The sequence below is a fragment of the Malania oleifera genome, chromosome 11 (assembly GCF_029873635.1).
Source record: "Malania oleifera isolate guangnan ecotype guangnan chromosome 11, ASM2987363v1, whole genome shotgun sequence".
Taxonomy (NCBI): domain Eukaryota; kingdom Viridiplantae; phylum Streptophyta; class Magnoliopsida; order Santalales; family Ximeniaceae; genus Malania; species Malania oleifera.
The window spans coordinates 22,046,302-22,070,483 of NC_080427.1; the positions used below are offsets into that span (position 1 = coordinate 22,046,302).

A 24,182-nucleotide genomic window follows, 5' to 3' on the forward strand; every position below is an offset into this window, starting at 1 on the left:
GAATCCTACTCCCTCAAAAGGACTTATATTTGATCAGCATGTTAAATGAGTTGGATATAGTTTAAAAAAATTTTATTCACTTATAAATGAATTGGTTGGAAAATATCAGGTTTTATCCCACACATATTGTAACACCCAAATTTACAAATAATTCCATATGTTTATTCTTATCATACATCAGCTTAACTAGTATAAGCCCAATTAGCCAAGGTATGATCCTATACTCCCAACTCTTTCACTACTATATATGCCTCTAGGTTTGTCCCAAGCTTCTACCCAAACTCAAGAACAAATGTCCAAGTCTTGTGATCGAAAGCCCTAAATTTTTTTAAAAATAAAAAATAAAATTATAATTTTGTGATTTTTTTATTAAATATTTAATATTTTTTCTTAAATACTAGGTAATATTGGTTTCTACTTTTGTGATTTGTTATTAAATGTATAACATTTACTAAATTATAATTTTAAAAATAAATTAAGTTATTTTGTTATGAAATAAATTGTTTATTGGATGGTAAACAAAATTATGTTTGGGATGCGAATGACGTATTGTCCATCATCAGCCACAAATTATCTGATTCAAACTGTCATAAATTTGTCACTTAATTGAGTTTAACATGGATTGTAATTTTCTCACTCAATAATATGCCTAATCTCAACAAATGATCCAACCTGATCCACTTTGCCAGGTCTACCTCTACGCGCCTCCTATGGCAATTAGGGTGGAGCCTGATGGAGCTTAGCCACTCCTTCGTGGTAGAACATCCTCCACTTGCATAATGGTATATCTTCGCCCTTACTTATTTTTGATCACTTCCTCACCCTAGGCTCACTACCTTAATGTAGCTTGTCAAGGTAGGTGCACAAAGATTGTATAAACAAAATCGTCTTTTACTAAGCAACATGGTGAAACTTAATAATCCAAAATTGACCTACCTCATTGGGTGATGAAATTTGTCATGATCACACATTGGGTTTATTCTTTATAGTTAGGAGATATTACCATATAAACATGACTTAAATTTCAACTTTCCAAGGTAGGACAGAATAATGAGACTAGATATGTCAAAAGAATTATATTTCATCAAAATTGGATCAAGTTCATCATCAATATTGCCGATACTTCGGGTTAAAACCCCACATGCCCCACTCTAAAAAAACCAGCAAGTAATAACAAGAAAGTAAATTTCTAAAAATTTAGAAAAGTAATTGGATGGGAGGAGATGGAATCACTGCATAAGAACCAAACATGAGGTTTGGTGGAACTTCCAGTGTAGTAACTCGGGAAAAAAATAATTAATTAATTAAATATTATTAATTAAATTAAGTAATATGATGGTTATAAGGATAAAAGTAAAATATGATATAATATAATTATATACATACATACATACACACACACACACACACACACACACACACACACACATATATATATATATAGGTAAAGGAAATGAATCTTCTTAAATAAGATTACAATTTCCATTTGGTTCACCCCCCCCCCCTCATGTCTCTTAGTACTCTCAGGCGCCATCTCTCCTTCTCTCTCTACTTTCTCTCTCCTCAACTCTCTTTCTCTCCTCAAATTTTCTTAACAAACGTGTGCCGATTGAAAAACAGAAAATGCCCCTGGGTTTCATTCTCCATCACCAACATTTTAACCAGAGTGGATTTGTCGGAGCGGATTCTTGATTTGGGGTTCTTGGGCACCACTCCAAGGTTAGGGCAAGATTTAGGGAATTAAGAAAATTTGATGTTTTTGGAAGTTTAATCATTTATTTGAAGTTTGTGGGCCTAAGAAATGTTACAATAGTATTTTACCTGGGGTTGAGTTGATTAAACAAGGAATTATAAATTCAGGGTTCGTGTGAGCGCCACAGGCACTATTTTGGGATCTCTACATGTGTAGTTTTGGGAAACTAGATAAGGGATATAGATTAAGCCAGTTGTTTTGCAAATTTTACTGGTTAAAATGGAAATTATATGTGTATGTATATGATTATCATGCAAGTTTTGAAAGCTAACCGTTTGAACTGAGGGTTTTGAGCCTAGGGTTTTGTTAATAGCTATTATTTTCGAAAATGAACCGATTAAAGTAAAGAAAAAGGCCACAAGATTTTAGTAATGGATTCTTTGGATAATTTGACTGGTTGAAATGATTGGTTGGAATTGTTTTACATTTTCTAAAATTAGTCAAGGTGAGTAGGGTTAATTTTATTCGTTTTTTTTACTAACGCTTATTTTGAGTATTAGATAAATTGTGGAGATAATTTAACCTATATTTTCAGTTAAGCAGATAATGAACATGGATTGACTTATTATTTTAGTAGTTATATAAATATGTGTATTATTCAAATCGTGTGGCATGAGGAAAAATGAAAATACTGTGTTGAGTTATGAAATATGTATAATATGTTGAAATACTAAAATGCGTTGGGATTATATTGTATTTAGAATTGTTTAATTAGAGCAGAATATTAATGTTAAATACTAATGTATGGTTTGAGAACTCTAGTGGACCATAGTACGCACGGTACCATTGCGAGAGTTTAGAAGAACTTAGTGCACCACACGTCTCGAGGAGAGTGTTGGTATTGAAGAGTCGATTGAGCTGCGAAGGGTAGAGTTCCCCTTGGAGTCTAGACCAGCATAGGAAAGTCAATCGGACTAGCAAACTGAAGAGTTGGGAATTGATTTAACTCTGGTGTACCAACCAGGGTTAAGTTCGGCCTACGGGCTGCACAACCCATCATGGAGGGAAGCATGACAATTTTTATCCATTTGGCACTGAGTTCTAAATTCATATCTGTAGATTTAACGAGAGTATGATAGAATAGTGCATGTAAATATAGAACAGTGCAAGTGAATACAGAATATATGAAGATGGAGGATGTGAAATGTGATAAAAGAGTATGTTATAGGAGAACAGAGCATGTGAAAACAGAGATTATGAAAAGTTGGGTTTTACAGAGATAACAACATACAGAGTAAAGTAACAAAATATTAAATGTATTAAATATAGTAGTATTATATGCATTTGGGGTGAAGTAAACTCTCCTCCCGAGGACTTGCTAAGAAAGGCGAGTGCCCTGATAGGTATCAGTTGTAGCTATACTAGTTTGCATAACGTATTAAAGTAGAGGGAAGCTACATGTATGGGTGTGTAATTTCCCTTATCCTCGGGAACTTTCGCTTATAAATAATTTTGTGTGTGTGTGTGTGTGAGTATGGTCTGAGAATGATTTTATAACTGTGGTTAATTACTAAACTCATGATAGCCACACACTGGTATTAATCCATTCCGTCTTATTGAGATGTGTCTCACCCATTATACAATTCATCATTTTCAGGACCTCCGTGTGATCGAGCTTAGCAAGCTCAAGGCTGGGTTTGTTGGCAAAGCATTTTTTTGAGATGGTATAGATCTTGGATGTATTTTTGGGTTTATGTTTTTACTTTTCTAAGATGCATATATGGATACTGGATGTTGGGAAATTCTTTTTTTTTTTGGGATGTTTATATAGAACTCTGGCATATTGTTGAGGAATGTAATTTATTTTTCCGCTGCGTGATTGAGGTTGTGGTATCAAACACAGGTGATTGGATCACATCACACCCCGGGCCACACTTGGCAGGTTCAGGGCATGACAGAGTGGTATGAGAGCATTAGATTGTTAGGTTCTCTAGACTCTAGGATGGATTATTACCGAAGTATAGGTATGAATGGTGATGAGGATAGGAACGGGTAGATTAGGATACTGGTAGGAATTTTGAGTTTTGTTTCGCATCTTGGAAGCAGAAATCCCTTGATGGTCTTCTGTGATTTTATGAAGCAGTCGCAGGTTTCAAAAAACCATAGTAAATCCATCGACAGTGATATTTCCGAGCAGAGAGATGGGAACTTGAACTCGAAGATTAGTTTAGTTGATTGTGAGGAAAAGTCTTTGAAAGAGAATTTTGGTAATTTAAGTGTTGTAATTTGACGGTCTGTGGTCAAGTTGGGTGTTTGATATTTAAATTGGAGTATATTGAAATTAGTGGTATGAGGATGGTTAGGTAAAAGGATTGATTAGCGAATTTCAAGGATGAAATTCTTTTAAGGAGGGGAGAATGTAGAAACCCGAAAAAAAAATTAATTAATTATTATTAATTAAATTAAGTAATATAATGGTTATATATAAATATGCATAAATATACAAGGATAAAAGTAAAAGGTATAATATGATATAATATAATTATATACATACATACATACATACATACATACATATATATATATATATATATATATAGATAAAGGAAATGAATCTTCTTAAAGAAGATTACAAATTCTATTTGGTTCACCCCCCCCCTCACGTCTCTCAGCACTCTCAGGTGCCATCTCTCCTTCTCTCTCTACTTTCTCTCTCCTCAACTCTCTTTTTCTCTTTGTAAATTTTCTTAGCAAACGTACACCGATTAAAGAACGAAAAATAACCCTAGGTTCCATTCTCTGCCACCGACATGTTAACCGGAGTGGATTTGTCGTAGAAGCGTCGTAGGCACCACTCCTGGGATAAGGTAAACACACTTTTTTTCTTAAATTTATCCCCAATATTTAGCCAAACTGATGATCAGAAACCACCATGTGGTTCTAGGGGCGATTCTCTCCAAGATAATTAAAGCGGATTCGTGATTTGGGGTTCTTGGGCACCACTCCAAGGCTAGTGTAAGATTTAGGAAATTAAGCAAATTTGATGTTTTTGGGAGTTTAATCATTTATTTGGAGTTTGTGGGCCTAGGAAATGTTAAAATAATATTTTACCTAGGGCTAAGTTGATTAAACTAGGAATTATGAATTCAGGATTCGTGTGAGCACCACAGTCACAATTTTGGGATCCCTGCAGGCGTAACTTCAGGAAACCAAGTAAGGGGAATAGATTTAGCCAGTTGTTTTGTAAATTCTACCGGTTAAAATGGAAATTATATGTGTATGTATATGATTATCATGCAAGTTTTGAAAGTCAACCATTTAAACTGAGGGTTTTGAGCCTAGGGTTGTGTTAATAGCTATTATTTTCGAAAATAAATTGATTAAAGTAAATAAAAAGGCTATAAGATTTAAGTAATGGATTCTCTGGATAATTTGACTGGTTGAAATGATTGATTGGAATTGTTTTACATTTTCTAAAATTGGTCAAGGTGAATAGGGTTAATTATCTCCATTTTTCTTACTAATGCTTATTTTGAGTATTAGATAAATTGTGGAGATAATTTAACTTATATTTTCAGTTAAGCAGATAATGAACATGGATTAACTTATTATTTCAGTAGTTATATAAATATATGTATTATTCAAATCGTGTGGCATAAGGAAAAATGAAAATACTGTGTTGAGTTATGAAATATGTATAATATGTTGAAATACTAAAATGCGTTGGGATTGTATTATATTTAGAATTGTTTAATTAAAGCATAATATTAATGTCAAATTGCAATGTATGGTTTGAGAACTCTGGTGGACCATAGTACGCATGATACCATTGCGAGAGTTAAGAAGAGCTTAGTGCAACCACACGTCTCAAGGAGAATGTTGGTATTGAAGAGTTGATTGAACTGTGAAGGGTAGAGTTCCCCCTAGAGTCTAGACCAACATAGGAAAGCCAATCGGACTAGTAGACTGAAGAGTTGGGAATTGATTTAACTCTAGTGGGCCAATCGGGGTTAAGTCCAGCCTACGGGCTGCACAACCCATTATGGGGGGAAGAATGTCGGTTTTTATCCATCTGGCACTGAGTTCTAAATTAATATCAGTAGATTTAACGAGAGTATAATAGAATAGTGCATGTAAATACAGAACAGTGTAAGTGAATACAGAATATATAAAGATGGAGGATGTGAAATGTGATAAAAGAGTAGTATGTTATAGGAGAACAGAGCATGTGAAAACAAAGATTATGAAGAGTTGAGTTTTACAAAGATAATAGCATATAGAGTAAAGTAAAAAAGTATTAAATGTATTAAATATAGTAGTATTATGTCACGACCTGCTCATTTTTCCACATATTTTTTTTTATATATATTATCAATATCACACATCCCATATTCCAGCTTAACAGGTCACAATCCACCTGGGCTCGTGGGCACCAGGGATATATTAGAACATAAAATAGAAGCCCTAGTAGCAGAAAATATACAAACATATACATCTCAATACCATATACCACAATATACCAGAGTTACTACAATCACTTTATTTTCATATATACATCCCAGAAATAAAACTTAGGGACATTTCCACAAAATCCAATTGTCCCTACAAAACTTACTCTTGAAAAAGGGCAGATAGACCGTACTATATCAGTGGGGCTTTTCCCGCTCTCCTATCCAGGGCTCCTGAAAAGTTAATAAGATTTAGGGGTGAGACACCTCTAAGTAAAGGAAATAAACTAATACTAGTGTGTGATAACATGAGTATACCGTGTTCTACAGACACCTTATGTATCATATTCAGTACTGTTTATCAAATCTGGGAAAACATATGTATATTAAAACATGGCAGAACATACGGCATTTCATATGTATATCTCATCTCATATCATAATAATAACATAAAACAATCCTGGTAGGTTAGCTGGCTGTTGTCATGTATTACCCCCACATGACTGGGTTGTGTGGCCCGAAGGCAAGACCTAACAATGGTTGGCCGACCACTGCCAAGTCAAACAGTAGTCTGTAGGTCCGATGGGTCTACCCAGACTGGTCCGTACACCAGGGGTGATAACAACACACTTCTTGAAAATAACCACATCGACCATCCAATCTCACACCACTCCGTACAGTGGCGTTAACACAAATATCATGATCACGAAGACCATGGACACATAGCAACGGTACCGTGCAAGTGCTAGCCTAGACCAAGCCAATCAGGTTCTGATATCATATACATATACTAAAATTGTGATACATGTATAACTCATATCATTAATTATCAAATCCTTCATATCATTTTTCATATATACATATATCATGAAAATCATCGGCCCGTACACCGGTATTTCAAATTTTATTATAGTTCGGCCCGTACGCCGGCAAATCATATAGCACAACCTGTACGCTAGCAAATCACATAGCTCGGCCTGTACGCCGACAAATCACATAGCATAGCCTATACGCTGGCAAATCTCATCCACATAGCACGGCCCGTACGCCGACAAATCACATATATATATATATATATATAAATATCTCGGCCCGTATGCCGGTTTTCCATCATAGAAATCCAAATCATCCCCATTCCCAGAAAACAGTATTTCACAACATTTTTATACTCATGCCACACTAAATAAATTTTCCACATATTCAACATATCATCATTTAAACAGTATTTTCCAAATATAAATCATATATATAAATATATTTATTTTTCCTGAAACCACATACATTTTCTCAAACAAAACTAGCTTAGTTTATCCCCTTACCTGACTCCTGCAAAGCCCCTAAGAAAATCTTCCCTACACCCGCAGGGTTCCCAACTCAACAACCCTAGAAACGAAAACTCGCAAAATTAAAGTTCAATATTTTCATATGCACAACATTTTCTACAGCTACCACTAAATCAAATTCGGTTTAAAAAGTCTTACCTCAACTTAGAGATAATTCCCAACGTTCCCAATCAACATCCCTGGAAACGAAAACTCCCGGTATTAAACTTTAATATTTCAACACGTATATCACTTTCTTCAATTGTCAAAAATCCAAATATTGAGTATAAAACCTTACCCTAGATTTGGGATGAAATCCAACTTCGTTTCCCTGACAATCTGCTCAGGTAGATTTGCAGAGAACTTCGCCAGGAGTATCGTGGCGGCTTCAGTTTGTTGATCCGGCGTAAAACTGGCCCGGAATCGAAGAGAGAGAGAGAGAGAGAGAGAGAGAGAGAGAGAGAGAGAGTCGTAGGAGAGAGAGAGAGCACTTCCAAACTTAAAGCAAGCTACTTGGAGAAGCTTGCACTATTATGTGTATATATATATATATATATATATATATATATTAATATCATACTAACTATTAATTAAAGCAAGCTTCCTAATACAATTATATATATATATATATATATATATATTAATATCATGATAACCATTAATTAAACAAAGCTTCTTGGAGAAGCTCACTTTAAGATAACTTACATATTATATATATATCATTATTACTTTTAACTTATATGTATTACATATATATCCTAATAACTTTTATATATATATATATATATATATTCCTTATCATACTATTCATTTTACCTTTTAATTTAATTAATTAATTAATTTTATTATTTTATTATTTTATTATTATTTTTTTAATTTTATTTTTTCTCGGTTACTACATATTATATGCATTTTGGGCAAAGTAAACTCTCCGCCCGAGGGCTTGCTAAGAAAAGCGAGTTCCCTAATAGGTATTAGTTGTAGTCATACCAAGTTGCATAACGTATTAAAGTAGAGGGAAGCTACATGTATAGGCGTGTAATCTCCCCTATCCTTGGAAACTTTTGCTTATAAATAATTTTGTGTGTGTTTGTGTGTGTGTGTAAGTATGGTCTGAGAATGATTTTATAACTATGGTTAATTAATAACTGATGATATTTTATATACACTAAACTCATGATGGCCACATACTGGTATTAATCTATTCTGTCTTACTAAGATGTGTCTCACCCGTTATACAATTTATCTTTTTCAGGACCCCCACATGATCAAGCTTAGAAAGCTCGAGGATGGGTTTGTTGGCATAGCATTTTTGTGAGAGGGTACAGATCTTGGATGTATTTTGGGTTTATGTTTTTAGTTTTATGAGATGTATATATGGATAATGGATGTTGGGAAATTCTTTTTTTTTTTTGTTTGGATTTTTATATAGAACTCTAGTATATTATTGAGGATGTTTATTTATTTTTCTACTATGTGATTGAGGTTATGGTATTAAACACAGGTGATTGGATCACATCACACCCCAAGCCACATTTGGCGGGTTCGAGGCATGACATCCAGCAAGGAAAAGGGCAATAGAATGCAAGTGGGTGCATAAGAAGAAAGAAACGACTTCAAAAGGAGAGAGAGAGAGAGAGAGAGAGAGAGAGAGAGAGAGAGAGAGAGAGAGAGAGATAGAGAGAGAGAGAGAGAGAGAGATAAGTTCAAGGCTTGGTTAGCAGCAAAGGGTTACTTACAAAGGAAATGAGTTGATTATAATGAAATCTTCTCCCCTGTTTTTAGACACACTTCCATCAGGGTAGTGTTGGCATTGATGGTGCATTACAACATGCATTTGGAGCAGATAGACGTAAAGACAACATTTCTCCATGGTGATTTGGAGGGAACTAATTTACATGTCACAACGAGAAGGGTTCTGCTAACTTGGATATGAGAACTTGGTTTGAAAATTGAAGAAGTCACTTTACGGGCTAAAGCAGTTTCCGAGGCAGTGGTACAAATGGTTTGACTCCTACATAATCTGTATTGGCTACAGGAGATGTGAGTACGATTGCTGCGTCTATGTGAGGAGTCATGAGGACAATTCACTCACATTTCTGTTGCTTTATATGGATGACATGCTAATTTCTGCGAAGGATATAACTAGGGTAAATTAGATAAAGACTCTGTTAAGTAAAGTGTTTGACATGAAATACTTGAGTGCGGCTAAGAGGTTTCTTAAGATGGAGATTCATAGGGACAGGACTAGAGGGAGATTGTGGTTATCTTAAGGCAGCTATGTGGAGAAGGTGTTGGAGAGGTTTAGCATGACTAATGCTAAACCGATGAGTACATCATTAGCGAATCATTTTAGGTTGTCTACTGTCCAATTCCCAAAGACAGATGATGACATTTGTAACATGTTGAAGGTCCCCTATGTCAGTATAGTGGCGTGTCTGATGTATGCTATGGTATATACAAAACTAGACCTAGAACATGCTGTTAGTGTGATGGGCAAGTTCTTTTCAAATTCGAGTCGACAACATTAGGATGTAGTCAAGTGGATTCTCAGATATTTGAGGGGTACAACAGGCTATGACATTATGTTCAGTAGGCAATAGAGTGATTCATTAGTGGTAGGTTATGTGGATGCTGACTATGCAGGGAACTTTGATGACAAGTGGTCTACCACAAGGTACGTATTCACCCTTGTGGGAGGACTTATTTGTCGGAGGTATATGGTGCAGTCACTCATTGCTTTATCTACTACTGAATCAGAGTACATGGTAGTGGCTGAGGCTACCAAGGAAGCATTATGCCTTACATGATTGGTCAGAGAGTTGGGTCTCCAGTAAGGTGGAGTTTAGTTGCATTCTGATAGTTAGAGTGTTATCTATTCTGTGAAGAACTAGGTGTATCATGAGAGGACAAAGCATGTAGATGTGCGATTTCACAAGATCAGGGAATTGGTTGCTTCCGGTGAACTACTACTTGAGAAAGTTCACATATTTGAGAATACAGTTGATATGTTGACAAATTCTTTCACAACAAACAAGTTCAAGAATTGTTTGGACTTGATTAACGTCTCTAGTTGTTATATAGGAGGCGTCCCAATCTATTGTCCCAGGTGGAGCTGCGGGTTATGCTTTCGTATTTTTCTTAAGGGGTGAATATTCGCAAAGGTAGAGATTGTTGGAGTATGTGGCTTATATTGAGTGGAATACATGCTCAGGGAAAGTAAGGTGAAGTAAGAACAAGGAAGCTGGGCTGCAGGAAGGAACCGTTGACAGTTGGGTCGACGGTTTGCTCTCAGGAGATAACCGTCGATGATTTTTTTCGGGTTACTTCAAACTCTGCATTAAATCGTCGACGGTATTATTCGGCGCTAATTACAAGATTTGAATTGGGAAAATCAATAGATTGGGGATTTCTAAGGATTTTCCTCCAGGGATTACTACAGGAGTATTTTAGATTATTTCTAAGTCTTCTATATGTATATGGTTAACATATAAACATTATTTTGTAACCCTTGTTTGATATTGATAGTGAAAATCAGTCGCTTGCTCCCGTGGACGTTGGCACATTGCCAAACCACGTAAATTATTATGTGTGTGTTTTTATTTTTTTCCTTTATCTTTGTGATTGATTGTTTACGTATTGTTCATTGTTGGTTGGTGCACTGCACGTTCTGATTCAATTTGTGTTTTCGCTACACATTGGTGTATACTTTGCACAATACGCAAAAAGGCCTCTAGCTAATGTAGCAGATGTGCTCCTTTGCAAACATGGTCCAAATGCCCCATGACAATCAAATCTCAATGCCTTCTAGCAAGGGCAAAGGTAAGGGCCTCTAATAAACTCCACAAGTTACAATCTACCGACTGTGTTCTTATTAGAACTCAAACCATGGGCCTATTAGGGCCCATTAGGTTAAGGTTATGAAAATAAAGGATATAAAATAAGCAAAGAAAATGTGTTTATTTAGTCATTTTCACAAAATTGTTTTAGAATTGTAAGCTAAAAACACCCTATTTTTAGGATTCTATAAAATGATATTTTCTATGAATTTAGTTACAATTCAAAACTCCCAACCCTTTCTTATCCCATTCCACCACCTTCCTCCATTGCTAAAAACCCTGTGCCACCACCTATAGACATCAACCACCACCCATCACTATTGACCACCATTAGCTGCCGCCACCACCCATTGTCACCAACCACCACCCACCATCATACAACATTGCCATCACTGCCAACCACCATTGGTCACCTTTCACCACCACTCACCTCTGCTTGCCATAGCCCCTCATCACCTCGCATCAACACCTTCTATGACCACTGCCCATCGTCACTTACCACTATCCGCTAACATCACTAGCCACCTCCACTCATCATCCCTGCTATAGCCAATACCATAAGCCGCTGCCAACCACCACCACCCTTTGTTGCCAATTGCCACTAGCCCTAGGTATCAACCACCGAACACCTTAATCATTGGCCACCACCACCCACCTTTGCTGCTATGAAACACATGTGTTTTCATTTTTAGACAACTAAACTTAAATTTGGTTATTCGAACTCTTTGAATACAAAATAAATTTTTTTTTTTCATTTGTCGAATAACCCCTATGTGTAGACTTGGAAAAATAGATAAAAATGCGTTAATCCAAATTGAATCCTACTTACTCAAACCAACTTATATTCAATCAACATGTTAAATGAGTTGGATATAGTTTAAAATTTTTTTATTTGCTCATAAACAAATTGTTTGGAAAATATTATGTTTATCCAACAAATATTGTAATACCCAAATATATAGATAATTCCATATGTTTATACTTATTAGACATAAACTTAATCAGTATAATCCCAAATAGCCAAGGTGTAGTCCTATACTCCCAACTCTTTCACTATTGTATATCCCTCTAGGTTTGTCCCACGCTCCTACTCAAACTCAAGAACAAATGTCCAAGTCTTTTAATCAAAAGCCCTAAATATTTTTTGAAAAAAAAAATGAATATAATTTTGTGATTGTTTATTAAATGTTTAACAATTTGCCCTAAAATTAAATACAAGGTAATATTGGTTTCTACTTTTGTGATTTGTTATTAAATGTTTAATAGTTGCTAAATTATAATTTTAAAAATAAATTAAGTTATTTTGTTATGAAATAAATTGTTTATTGGATGGTAAACAAAATTATGTTTGGGATGGGAATGACGTATTATCCGTCATCTGCCACAATTTATCTGATTTGAATTGTCATATATTTGTCACTTGATTGAGACAAGCATGGGTTGTAATTTTCTCACTTGATAATATGCCTAATCTCAACAAATTATCCAAACTGATCCACTTTGTCAAGTCTACCTTTGTGTGCCTCCTATGGCAATTAAGGTGGAGCCTGATGTCGCTTAACCACTCCTTCATGGTATAGCCTCCTCCACTTGCACAATGGTGGATCTTCGGCCTTATTTATCTTTGATCACTTCCTCTCCCTACAATGGCTGCCTTAATGTAGCTTGTCCAGGTAGGTGCACAAAGATTGTGTAAACAAAAGTGTATTTTACTAAGCAATATAGTGAAACTTAATAGTCTAAAATTGACCTACCTCACTGGATGATGAAAATTTTCACGATCACACATTGAGTTTGTTCTTTATAGTGAAGAGATTATCATATAAAGATGATTTAAATTTCAACTTTCGAAGGCAGGACAAAATCCTAAGGCTAGCTAAATTAAAAGAATTATATTTTATCGAAATTGGATCAAGTTCATTATTGATATTTGTTGTTTTTTGTCCCACATTAGTAGAAAAAGTTGTGTTTGAATTTTTTCTTTGTTTGTACCACATTGGTGAGAAGTGTTTTTTTTGGACTTGAGGTTGAAGCTATATAAAGAGCTCAACTCTCTATTTGTAAAATACACCTCAAAGTGGTACTTTGTCAAGAAGTAGTGGATTGATCGTCGGCGCCCGAGGACGTAGGTAATTCTGTACCAAACCTCGTTAAATTCTTGTCTTATTCTTTTTACTGTCTTTTATTATTAGTTTCTGCATTTGCTTTAGTTCTTTATATTTTCAATAGCATTAGTTGTAGTATTGGTGTTTGGCACAAGTGGAGTGCTCGACACAACAATTGGTATCATAGTTAGGTTGAATAGTGTCGATACGGAGGTGTTCCTCTGTTAGGATCCTTGATTCGACGTTTGATGCCTAAGAAAGACTTTGTCTAAGTGAGTGCTCGGAGACCATTGCGGCTCAGTCTCTCCCTGGAGGTCGACCTAGTCAAAGTGGAATTTCATAGGATAAAACAGAGTAGACATAGTTAGTACATACTATTCATCCTAGGCCTTTTGCTTTGTTGGTTGCTATTGAATATATAGAAGATGGCAGAAACTAGTGCAGTAGTAGAAGAAACTATGTCCACATGAACTCCTACCCCTTCAGCTTCGACATCATCGTCAAAGACGATAGCTAATGCTTGATTTGAGGTGGAGAAATTTGATGGTACTAAAAATTTTGGTATGTGGCAATGTGAGGTGATGGACATCCTATATCAACAAGAACTGGATATTGCTTTGGATGATAAACCAGTGGATATGGGTGACAGAGATTGGGAAAGGATCAATTGTCAGGCATGTGGTACAATTCATCTGTGTCTCACTAAAAATCAGAAATATTGTGTTATGAGGGAGATATCTACAAAAAAAATTTAGAAGACATTGGAAGATATATTTATGACCAAAAGTTTGGAAAATTGGCACTATTTGAAAAATAAGTTGTTTCACTTCTAGTATTAACTAGGTATTTCGATTAATGACCACATAAATGCTTTCAATAAATTTTTAGCGATTTGTTAAATTTGGATGAAAAGGTGAAAGATAAGGATAAAGTCATATTATAACTGAACTCTCTCCCTGATGATTATGAACATCTGACCACCATTTTATTGTATGGGAAAGATAAAATTACTTTTGATGCTATTTTTATTGCATTGATTAGTATCAAATGTAGAAGAAGGATCAGAGCGTCTATAAGGAAACAACCAGAACCACTAACAATAAGGGGATGTTCTCAGAGTCGTAAGCCTTGAAGGAGGAGTAAATCTCATGGGAGACCTGCTAAAGATGAATGCGCCTTTTGTCATAAGAGAGGGTATTGGAAGAAAGATTGTCCTAAATTACAGTAGAAGAATAAAGGCAAAACACATTCTAATGTCAATATAGCCAATGATGATGGCAGTGAGTCATTTTTCTCTTGTTGGAACATCTATGTCACATTATTTTGGTGAGTGGATTTTGGATTCTGGTTGTTCCTATAACATGTGTCTCAATAGGGAATGATTTTCTAATTTGGAAGAATTAGATGGTGGAGTTGTTTTTATGGGAAATGATAATACCTATAAAACAACTGGAATAAGATCAATACAGTTGAAATGTCAAGATGGAACTATTGAAATCTTGGCTGATGTTAGGTATGTTCCAAGTCTAAAGAAAAATATGATTTCATTGGGTGTCTTAGAATCTGAAGGGTTCATTATCACTTTGAAAAATTGAACCTTAAAGATTAAATCAGGTGTGCTGGTGGTGATGAAAGGAATAAGGAAAAATAACTTGTATTATTTACATGGTAGTACAGTTATTAGCTCAGTAGTTGTTGTTTCTGAGAAAAATGCAGGTTCAGATACAATCAGGTTATGACATATACGATTGGCACATGCAGGAGAAAAATCTTTGCAAGTGAGGCTTGTTAAAGGGTGCAAAGGTGTGCAAAGTTGAATTTTATGAGCATTGCATTCTGGGAAAACAAAGTAGAGTGAAATTTGACACTACAATCCACCAGAATGAAGATATTTTAGACTATATTCATACAGATGTATGGGGCCCCACAAAAATGACTTCAGTGGGTGGTATGCATTATTTTGTCACTTTTGTTAATTTTTCCAGAGGAGTTTGAGTGTATTCTATGAAGAATAAAAATGAAGTGTGTGATATTTTCCTTAAGTGGAAATAATTAGTTGAAACTCAAACTGGCAGAAAGATTAAATGGCTCAGATCAGATAATGGTGGTGAATACAAGAGTGACTCATTTATGAAGGTATGTCAGGATGAAGGTATTACTCAACACTTCACAGTTAGAGATACACCACAGTAGAATGGGGTGGCAGAGTGCATGAATCAGATTTTGTTGGAAAAAGTTTAATGTATGTTGTCTAATGCTGGGTTAAACAAAAGGTTTTGGGCTGAGGTTGTTACATATGCGTGTCATCTCATCAACCGTCTACCATCATCTACAATAGGGAGGAAAACACCTTATGAGGTATGGTCTAGAAAGTCTGCTAGTGATTATGATTCTTTACATGTATTTGGTACTATGACTTATTATCATGTTAAATAATCTAAATTGGATCCAAGAGCCAAGAAAGCAATATTTTTTGGGGATAAATGCAGGAATCAAAGGATACTGTCTTTGGTGTCTTGAGATGAAAAAAAAAATGATCTTAATTTAAGTAGGGATGTGACTTTTTATGAACTTGCGATGATGAAGAAAACAATACAAAGGAGTCACGAGTTGAAGAGAAGACCAGTGGTACTCAACAATAGGTGGAGGTTGAGATAATTTTGGGAAACCCAGTGAGAAATGAAACTACACAAGGTAACTCTCCAATTACGGTGGGGAATAGTGTACAAGAAGAGGAGATTTCAATTCGAGAATCTTCACAACAATAAGAATCAATTGTTTCTCAAAGTCCAAGATGAGAAATTCGAAAACCTACTCAGTATACTGATATTGTGGCCTATGTACTTCTAGTTGTGGAGGATAATGTCCTTTACACTTTAAAAGAAGTAATGATGAACTTTGAATCAGACAAGTGGAAAAGAGCGATGGATGAAGAAATGCAGTCTCTTCATCAGAATCAAACTTGGGAGCTAGTCCAGCTGTCTAAGGGTAAGAAAGCAATTAGTTGCAAAACTTTATGTAAAGAAAGAAGGAATTCCAGATGTAAATAATATTCGCTTCAAAGTTAGATTGGTAGCTAAGGGATATGCACAGAAGGAAGGCATTGATTATAATGAGGTATTTTCTCCAATTGTTAAACATTCTTCCATTTGAATTTTGTTGGCTTTGGTAGCACAATTTGATTTTGAACTAGTTCATCTCGATGTAAAAACTGCATTTTTATATGGTGATTTGGAAGAGGAAATCTGTATGACTCAGGCAGATGAATTTCAGGTTGCTGGAAAAGAAAATTGGGTATGTAAATTAGGTAAATCGTTGTATGATTTAAAACAATCTCCAAGATAGTAGTACAAATGATTTCATTAGTTTATGATGGGTTAGAAGTATATCAGAAATAAACATGATCATTGTGTTTATTTTCGCAGATTGCAAAATGAATTTTTTATATATTTACTCATGTATGTTGATGATATGTTGATAGCTTTAAAGAACATGGAAAAAATCAACAATTTGAAAAGTCAGTTAAATCAAGAGTTTGAGATGAAAGATCTTGGTGAAACAAAGAAGATACTTGACTTGGAGACTCGTAGAGATAGAATGAGAGGAAGAGTTAAGTTTGTCTTAGAAACAATATTTGAAGAAGGTAGTATAGAGTTTTGACATGTCTGAGCAGTCAAAACCAGTAAGCACTCCTCTTACTCCTCATTTCAAATTTAGTGCGGCTTTATCTCCTAAATCAGATGAGGAACGTAAGTATATGTCACCGGTTTCTTATACAAGTGTTGTTGGTAGTCTAATGAATGCAATGGTTTGTACTAGACTTGATATTTCACAAGCTGTTAGTATGGTGAACAGGTATATGAATGATCCGGGTAAATGACACTGGTAAGCTGTGAAATGGATTTTGAGATATATTATGAATACTATCGATGTTGGTATAGTATTTGAGAAAAATAATACTATTGAACAACGAGTTGTTGGATATGTGGTTTCTGATTTTGTAGGAGATTTGGATAAAACATATGTTTTTTTTATTTGCTAATGGTCCAGTGAGTTGGAAGTCTACCTTATAGTTTACCATTTCCTTGTTTACAACAGAAGCAGAGTACATGACAACTTCAGAGGTTATTAAGGAAGTTATTTAGTTGCAGAGTTTACTTGAAAATTTGGAAGTTGTTCAAAAGCACATTGTTGTGTTCTGTGATAGCTAGAGTGTTATTCATTTGGTAAGGAACCAAGTCTACCATGCACGAACGAAGCACATCGACGTTTAGTTTCATTTTATACGGGATATTATTGATGGAGGCAACATACTTTTTTAGAAGATTGCTATAACTGAAAATCTCGCAGATATGTTGACAAAAATTGTGACAACAATCAAGTTCAAACATTGTTTGGACTTGATCAATATATTGTAAGTTTGAATATTTTTTGAAGGTGTCGATGACGTGGAACTCCATAAAATGTTGGTGACTGAAAAATTTGTTAAATTTATCGTCAAGGTGGAGATTTGTTATTTTTTGTCCCACATTGGTAAAAAAAATTATTTTTGAATTTTTTCTTTGTTTGTCCCATATTGATGAAAAGTATTTTTTTGAACTTGAGGTTGAAGTTATATAAAGTACTCAACTCTCTATTTGTAAAACACATTTCAAAGTTGTATTTTGTCAAGAAGTAGTAGATTGATCATCGGTACCCGATGACATAGGTAATTTTGTACCGAACCTCGTTATATTCTTGTCTTGTTCTTTTTACTAACTTTTATTATTAGTTTCTATATTGACTTTAGTTCTTTATATTTTCAATAACATTAATTGTAGCATTAGTGTTTGACACAAATGAAATGTCCGACACAATAATATTATCGATACATCGAGCTATAACCCCGCATGCCACGCTCTAAAAAATCCAGCGGGTAATAACAAGAAAGTGAATTTCTAAACTAAAGGAATGGTCCCACCGCACATGAATTGCCACAAGGATGGAGTCAATAGGAAATTCTAGAGAGTGCAGAGTTGCAATCGATCTCATCTAGCCAAGCTCTGCAAGAATTTTTATCCATTGTCAGAAAATATCTTCATGGTTTTGTCATGACTTCGCTTCAAACTTGGCCATAACTCAAATTGGCATATGATCTCCACATATAATATAGCTTTCTATTTTGCACCTTAGGCGTGGCTTCTTCAATAGCCTCTCAAAATTTAAGGAGCAAAACTGTGCCATTCTTGTCGCCTTTCCTATGCTAATCACATGACCAATTGCAGGGGTTCACTTTTTTTTTTTTTTAATAAAAAATATTCTTCTTATTGTTATATAATTTTTGTATATTTTATCTTCATGAGTGACAGAGGAAATAAAATTCACTAGTATAAAATTTTCACAAGCCATAAAAAAATTTCTCCAAAAAAAAAAGTCCAAAAATGGCCTAGAGAAATATGATCAAACATAAAAAGTTTTGGATTCATGCCAAAAAATTATTTAATGTCAAAAAATCAATCAACCTTCGGCCGTTTTGTTTGTGCAAAATTTGAGAGTAATTTAGAAATAGAGTAATTAATTTTTTTTCATTTTTATCTACCAAACATTGTGTTAATTTCTCCCTTCCATTGAGTAATTCAATTCCACCTCTTACAAAACTTGAAAATTCATATTGAAATGAGTCTGATGACCCTAACTTAAGTTGCTTATCATTGTATCAAACATCACAACAACTCAAATCAAGAAATTAAATAGCTTGCAAATGGAAGAGAAGGAGTAGCTCACAACTTCCAATTGGCGAGTGATCATTTGGCTCTCTATCAGAGGAACATGAGAAGTAGGAGAGAAAAAAAAAAAAAAGTGCCTAGGGCGGTAAATGTGCTAAGCTGAGCTGAGCTTTATTATACTTAAACTAATTTATTAAATTTTTAATCAACCTTGACCTTGAGTCGAGTTTAAACCAAGTTTGAATAATGTTTGATCAAACTTGTTCATTATGTAAATAAATAAACTCTCAAGCTTTGACTGAGTTGAACTAATGAGCAACTCATAAATAGTTTCGTTCTTTTGGTCTCTCCTACTATGAGAGATAAGAGGCTCTTAGGGTTTTGTTAGTAAAGGGAGCAAAGAGCCTCTTACTAGTACAATCTTAGAGCTTTTTTTGTCACAACCAATCAAATCTTTGGGTCTTAGGACTATTCATATCACTAAATTTAGTTTATGAATTTGGGACTAAAAATAAGTCTGTGCTCAAACAACTCCTTCTTTTAAGCCCACAATAGTTTAAGGAGGTTAATTCAATTTTATTAAGTGAAGTCATAGATAAAGCTAATCTAAGCTTATGAAACGAGCCTAATCAAGCTTGTAAAACGAGCCACTCATGAGTCGAAACAAGTTGACCTCGTTCATGTTCAGGTTCAACTCATTTACCAAATGAATCTCAAAATTGGACTTGAAAATTGTTCACTTATATAATGAACAAACTTGAACGAACTCTTACAAAACTAAGCTATCGAGCCGCTTGTGAATGACTTGGTTCATTTGCAACTCTAATTATAACTTATTAGACAAACTATGCTTTAAACTTTTGTAATTGAACTCATAAGTTATTATAGTATTTCGAAATATTAAGAATAGAGATTAAAAAAAAAACTATAGTTAGGAATAAGTTACTAGTTAGTTATAATACATTTCCATTTAGTTTAACTTGGTTATGAGTTATTTAAAAAATATCTTTATATTATATTATTTTAATATTCAAATTAATATTTGGACAAAAGGGATTTATAAGGAAATAAAAGGTACATGCAGAAGCGTAAATTTATTTTATATTTTTAATAAATAATTAAAGATATAATGTCATATACTCCTTTTAAATAGTTAATTTAAATTTGTGTAATTTTTTTAAAAAAAAAATTGTTTCAAAATCTTTTTAGAAGTACAAATTCAGATTAAAAATTAAAAATTTATATAATTAAATAGAACTTTCAATTACTTTCAAAATGTCTAAGGTCATGTTTGGAAATAAGAATTTAGAAAATTAAATCTAAATTGTATCTAATGAAATAAAATTTAATATAATGTAATATTATATTTAATCATATGGATAAATAGAATCAGGATTTACACTCTAAACTCAGGATAAATTATTTCTACTAATTTGGTTCAATTTATATTTGCAAATTTATTATCTTCAAGATATTTGTGGGGGGCCAATTAATTCTTTTAATTTGAACCATTATGAAACTCCGAATTTATCCCTGCGATATCTACTGAAGGCCCTATCTTCTAGGTAATTTGACAAAATGTCAAGGGCATTTGTGTCTTCAGGCCCAAGCTTGCAAGTTGCGAGGTTACTCTTTATATCATCTCTTCGGTTCAGTCTGTACGAATCTTATCGTTCTATTTGCTGTGAGCCATGTCTTGTGCTTCGTCTACGCTGCTTCTGCCGTCGCTCACTCCTAAAACCCTAGCCGTCTGCGACTACAAAACCCCTTCACTCTCTTTCTTCACCCTCTCTTCTTCTCTAGTCAAGCTCCATGCCAAGCCCATTTCGGTGTCTCCATCATTTCTTCGTTCGGCGAGGGCGCTCGGTTCCGAAACCTCCTCGTCCCGTTTCGTTCTAAAAGTTTCCGTTTCGTCGGATGTAGAACAGGAAGAAGAAGAGCAGGAGGTGTTCAGCAATGAGGGCGAGCCGAGCTTTTCTCCTGACCTTAAACTCTTCGTAGGCAACCTCCCCTTCGGCGCGGATAGTGCAGCTCTCGCTGGGTTATTTGAACGAGCCGGAAATGTTGAGATGGTCGAGGTATTTTTCTCTTTCGTTTAGCAATTTTGCTTTTTCGTGATGTAGATAGTTTCGTTTTGTTGGGGATAGTTGGCTTTTAACTCTTGATTTTAAAGTGCTGGTTTTCGCTCCTGATAGGAAGTGGGTTACTTTGAAAATGGTAACCACATGGTACCTCGGGATTTAGGGTTTTGGAAAGAAGAAATAGGGGCATTTTTGGGTTTAGGGTTTTATAATTATTTTAGAGACCCTATTTTTTGCTGGTTTAATTTGAAAATTTTAATCTATTTGTTGTGACAAAACAATTGACCCTGGCAGGTTATTTATGACAAAGTAACCGGGAGAAGCAGAGGCTTTGGTTTTGTTACAATGTCCACTGTTGAGGAGGTCGAAGCAGCAGCCCAGCAATTCAATGGCTATGTAAGTTTAACCATTATTCTTCGTGCTTAATCTAGCAATATAATGTGCGAAATTTTTACACTCCAATTAGTTGGAGAGTAGTGTAGAGAAGAGAAACTAAATGCTGAGTTGTGGCTCATATTTAGAGACATGGCTCAGTTGACGTACGAAAGTTTTTGCTTGGACTTCCTAGCGAAAGCCTCCTTAGTGATGAAAGGCTGTGTTGAGGTGGGGTGTCATTATGTGATTACATAAGGGTGTTTTGGGCTTCCAAATGGGGGTTTCTGTATATTTGTGGTTTTGACTGTATAACGAGAGTTCTGTAGTCATAAACATGCTGAACCATGCAACCTTACGCGCTTTTAATTTCTTCTTCGTATTCGTAATCATAGGTCATATTTAAAACACTAAACTACTAGGAGAGGAGAGAAGAGAAGAGAAGAGAAGAGAAAAGAAACTAATTGCTTTTTATATGAGAAAGAGTAAAGTGAGGCCTAGGGAAAAAGATATAACTGTTATTTAAAATAATACCTGTGACAGGACCACTTCTAAAAAATTGTCTAAGGGTGTTGCTTTTCAAATGGTTTCTACTCATTTCTCTTTAAATCTTAACCTCTCCATTTCTCTTCACTTCCTCTTGCTTTTTTCCATTCTATGTCAACCAAACAAGAAAATTAGAAAGAAACTTATTTCTTTCCTCTCTTTTCTTCATATCTTCCCGACCAAACAGAAGTTTAATGTTCATCTCCTTCACTCATTTGAGTAGCTTTGGTTATATCACAAAGAAAAGGAAATTAAAATTTTCCTTTTTATTCTTGAAATATCGTCATTATGGCAGATGTTTCACTTTCCATGTTGCATCCAATAATAAGTGGAGAAATAATGGTGCTCAAAGCGCACTAACAAGCGTCAGTTTTCAATCAATAACGGCTAGTGTTGTTTTGCATTTTGATGGATTGATTGCTTTATATTTAAATTTATAGTTGTGAAGTCACTTTCATTAATTTAGATTATAATATCTTTGTGATCTCTACGTTTATTGTATCTGATGACATTTGGCAGGAATTCGAGGGGAGGCCATTGAGAGTGAATTTTGGACCGCCTCCTCCTCGTAAGGAAGATTCGTATTCTAGAGGGCCTAGAGGTGGGGCAAGTTTTGATGATGCCAACCGGGTTCATGTGGGTAACCTTGCATGGGGTGTTGATGATTTAGCACTTGAGACCTTGTTTAGCGAGCAAGGAAAGGTTATGGAAGCCAAGGTGGTTTATGACAGGGAGAGTGGTAGATCAAGGGGTTTTGGATTTGTAACTTACAGTTCTGCAGATGAGGTCAACAGTGCAGTTGAATCATTAAATGGAGCTGTGAGTTTATCATTACACTTTCCCTGATGATTTATTTGTCTACATATTATAATTTTTGGTAAATAATCTATTTTTTGGGCTCTGTGAGTTCCATGTGACCGATGGCTGTAGAATTTTGGGGCTCCATATTTATGTACGACTAGTACATATATCTTCTCCTTATGCCTTAAGCTATACCATGATCAAGCTAGATACTGAGTTTTAAAACCTAAAGGAACTTCTCAATGTTTTGTTTGCAATCACATTTAAGGGTTGTCCAAACACTAGAATCTGACCAACACAAGCCGTTGCATAGATTTCTAAAAAACGGAGGTTTCGTGTATATTTTTGAGAAAGTGGATATGATAGATCTTTGAAGTCATTCTTTAGTTTTTTGCTTGACTATCTGGTTGCGAAATTCAAATGCATGTCCAATTTTTTGTTGGCTGCAGGACCTGAATGGTAGGTCAATTCGAGTATCGGTGGCAGCATCTAAGAGACGTTAGTTTTGATTCTTGAATCTTGTGTAGGTCACCCGACCAGGAAAGAACGTAAGGTAAGTTGAGGCAAAAGGGTTGAATTGTTTGCCTTCATTCCTCTTTTATCCAAGCATTTCTAGTTTTTCATAGCTCTAGTCTTCAGGTCTGTTGCTTTCCCTCAATGGATTTATCAAAGGATGAACAAGTTTTTTGTTTTTATGTTTTTGTTTTTGTTTTTGTTTTTTTCTCCAGATTCCCTTGATACTGTATTGACGCAGGTTAAAAACTAATACTCTTTATAACAGGAATTTTAGTACCTGTGCAGTTCGTCAAATTTGAACTTCTTCCTCGAATTGCATGTGCAGCAGGCTGTGGCGGTGAACTTGTGTTTTCAATATCTGCTTTAGATTAGAAAGAGCTGATAAATATGTGCTGATATTTCAAAATGCATGTTTTGAATGCTGCGATTCTGATTAAGACTTTTAGTTGTATCTTATAATTTGAGTGAGAATTATCAAAACTTTTTGTCTTCTATATTTGTGCAAGGAGAATGTGATTGTTGAATGATTTGCAGGAAATTTAAGTTCAGATAGTCAGCTACTAGCATCCAATGTTTGAAATTATTAGTTTCTTGGGTTTGGTTTTGCTTTTGGAGATTATGGAAACTCTGTGGGAGGTATGTTCATCTATATTTCATCAATTCTTTGGATGCATTCAGGGTTCCATAATAAAGTTAGGTCTTATGAAAACATTTGATGCCAATTGTTACAATCCTTTGTTTTTAAGCCTGTTTG

The 24,182-nt window shown here is 34.9% G+C and overlaps 1 protein-coding gene across 2 annotated transcripts; it reads left to right on the forward strand.

Moving 5' to 3' along the window:
- Positions 1–20,707: 20,707 nt before the first annotated feature.
- Positions 20,708–23,966, forward strand: LOC131168387 (29 kDa ribonucleoprotein A, chloroplastic). 2 transcript variants are annotated; one of them, XR_009140287.1, is made up of 5 exons: positions 20,708–21,190; positions 21,488–21,589; positions 22,631–22,930; positions 23,362–23,465; positions 23,694–23,966. XR_009140287.1 is itself a non-coding variant. In XM_058127762.1 (4 exons), exons 1-4 carry the CDS (start codon positions 20,804–20,806, stop codon positions 23,413–23,415), a joined length of 843 nt encoding a protein of 280 aa, XP_057983745.1. In that variant the 5' UTR covers positions 20,755–20,803; the 3' UTR covers positions 23,416–23,966. The 2 variants fall into 2 exon arrangements, 1 of the variants encoding a protein (XP_057983745.1); XM_058127762.1 differs by having other exon boundaries at positions 20,755–21,190; positions 23,362–23,966.
- The last annotated feature ends 216 nt before the right edge of the window (positions 23,967–24,182 follow it).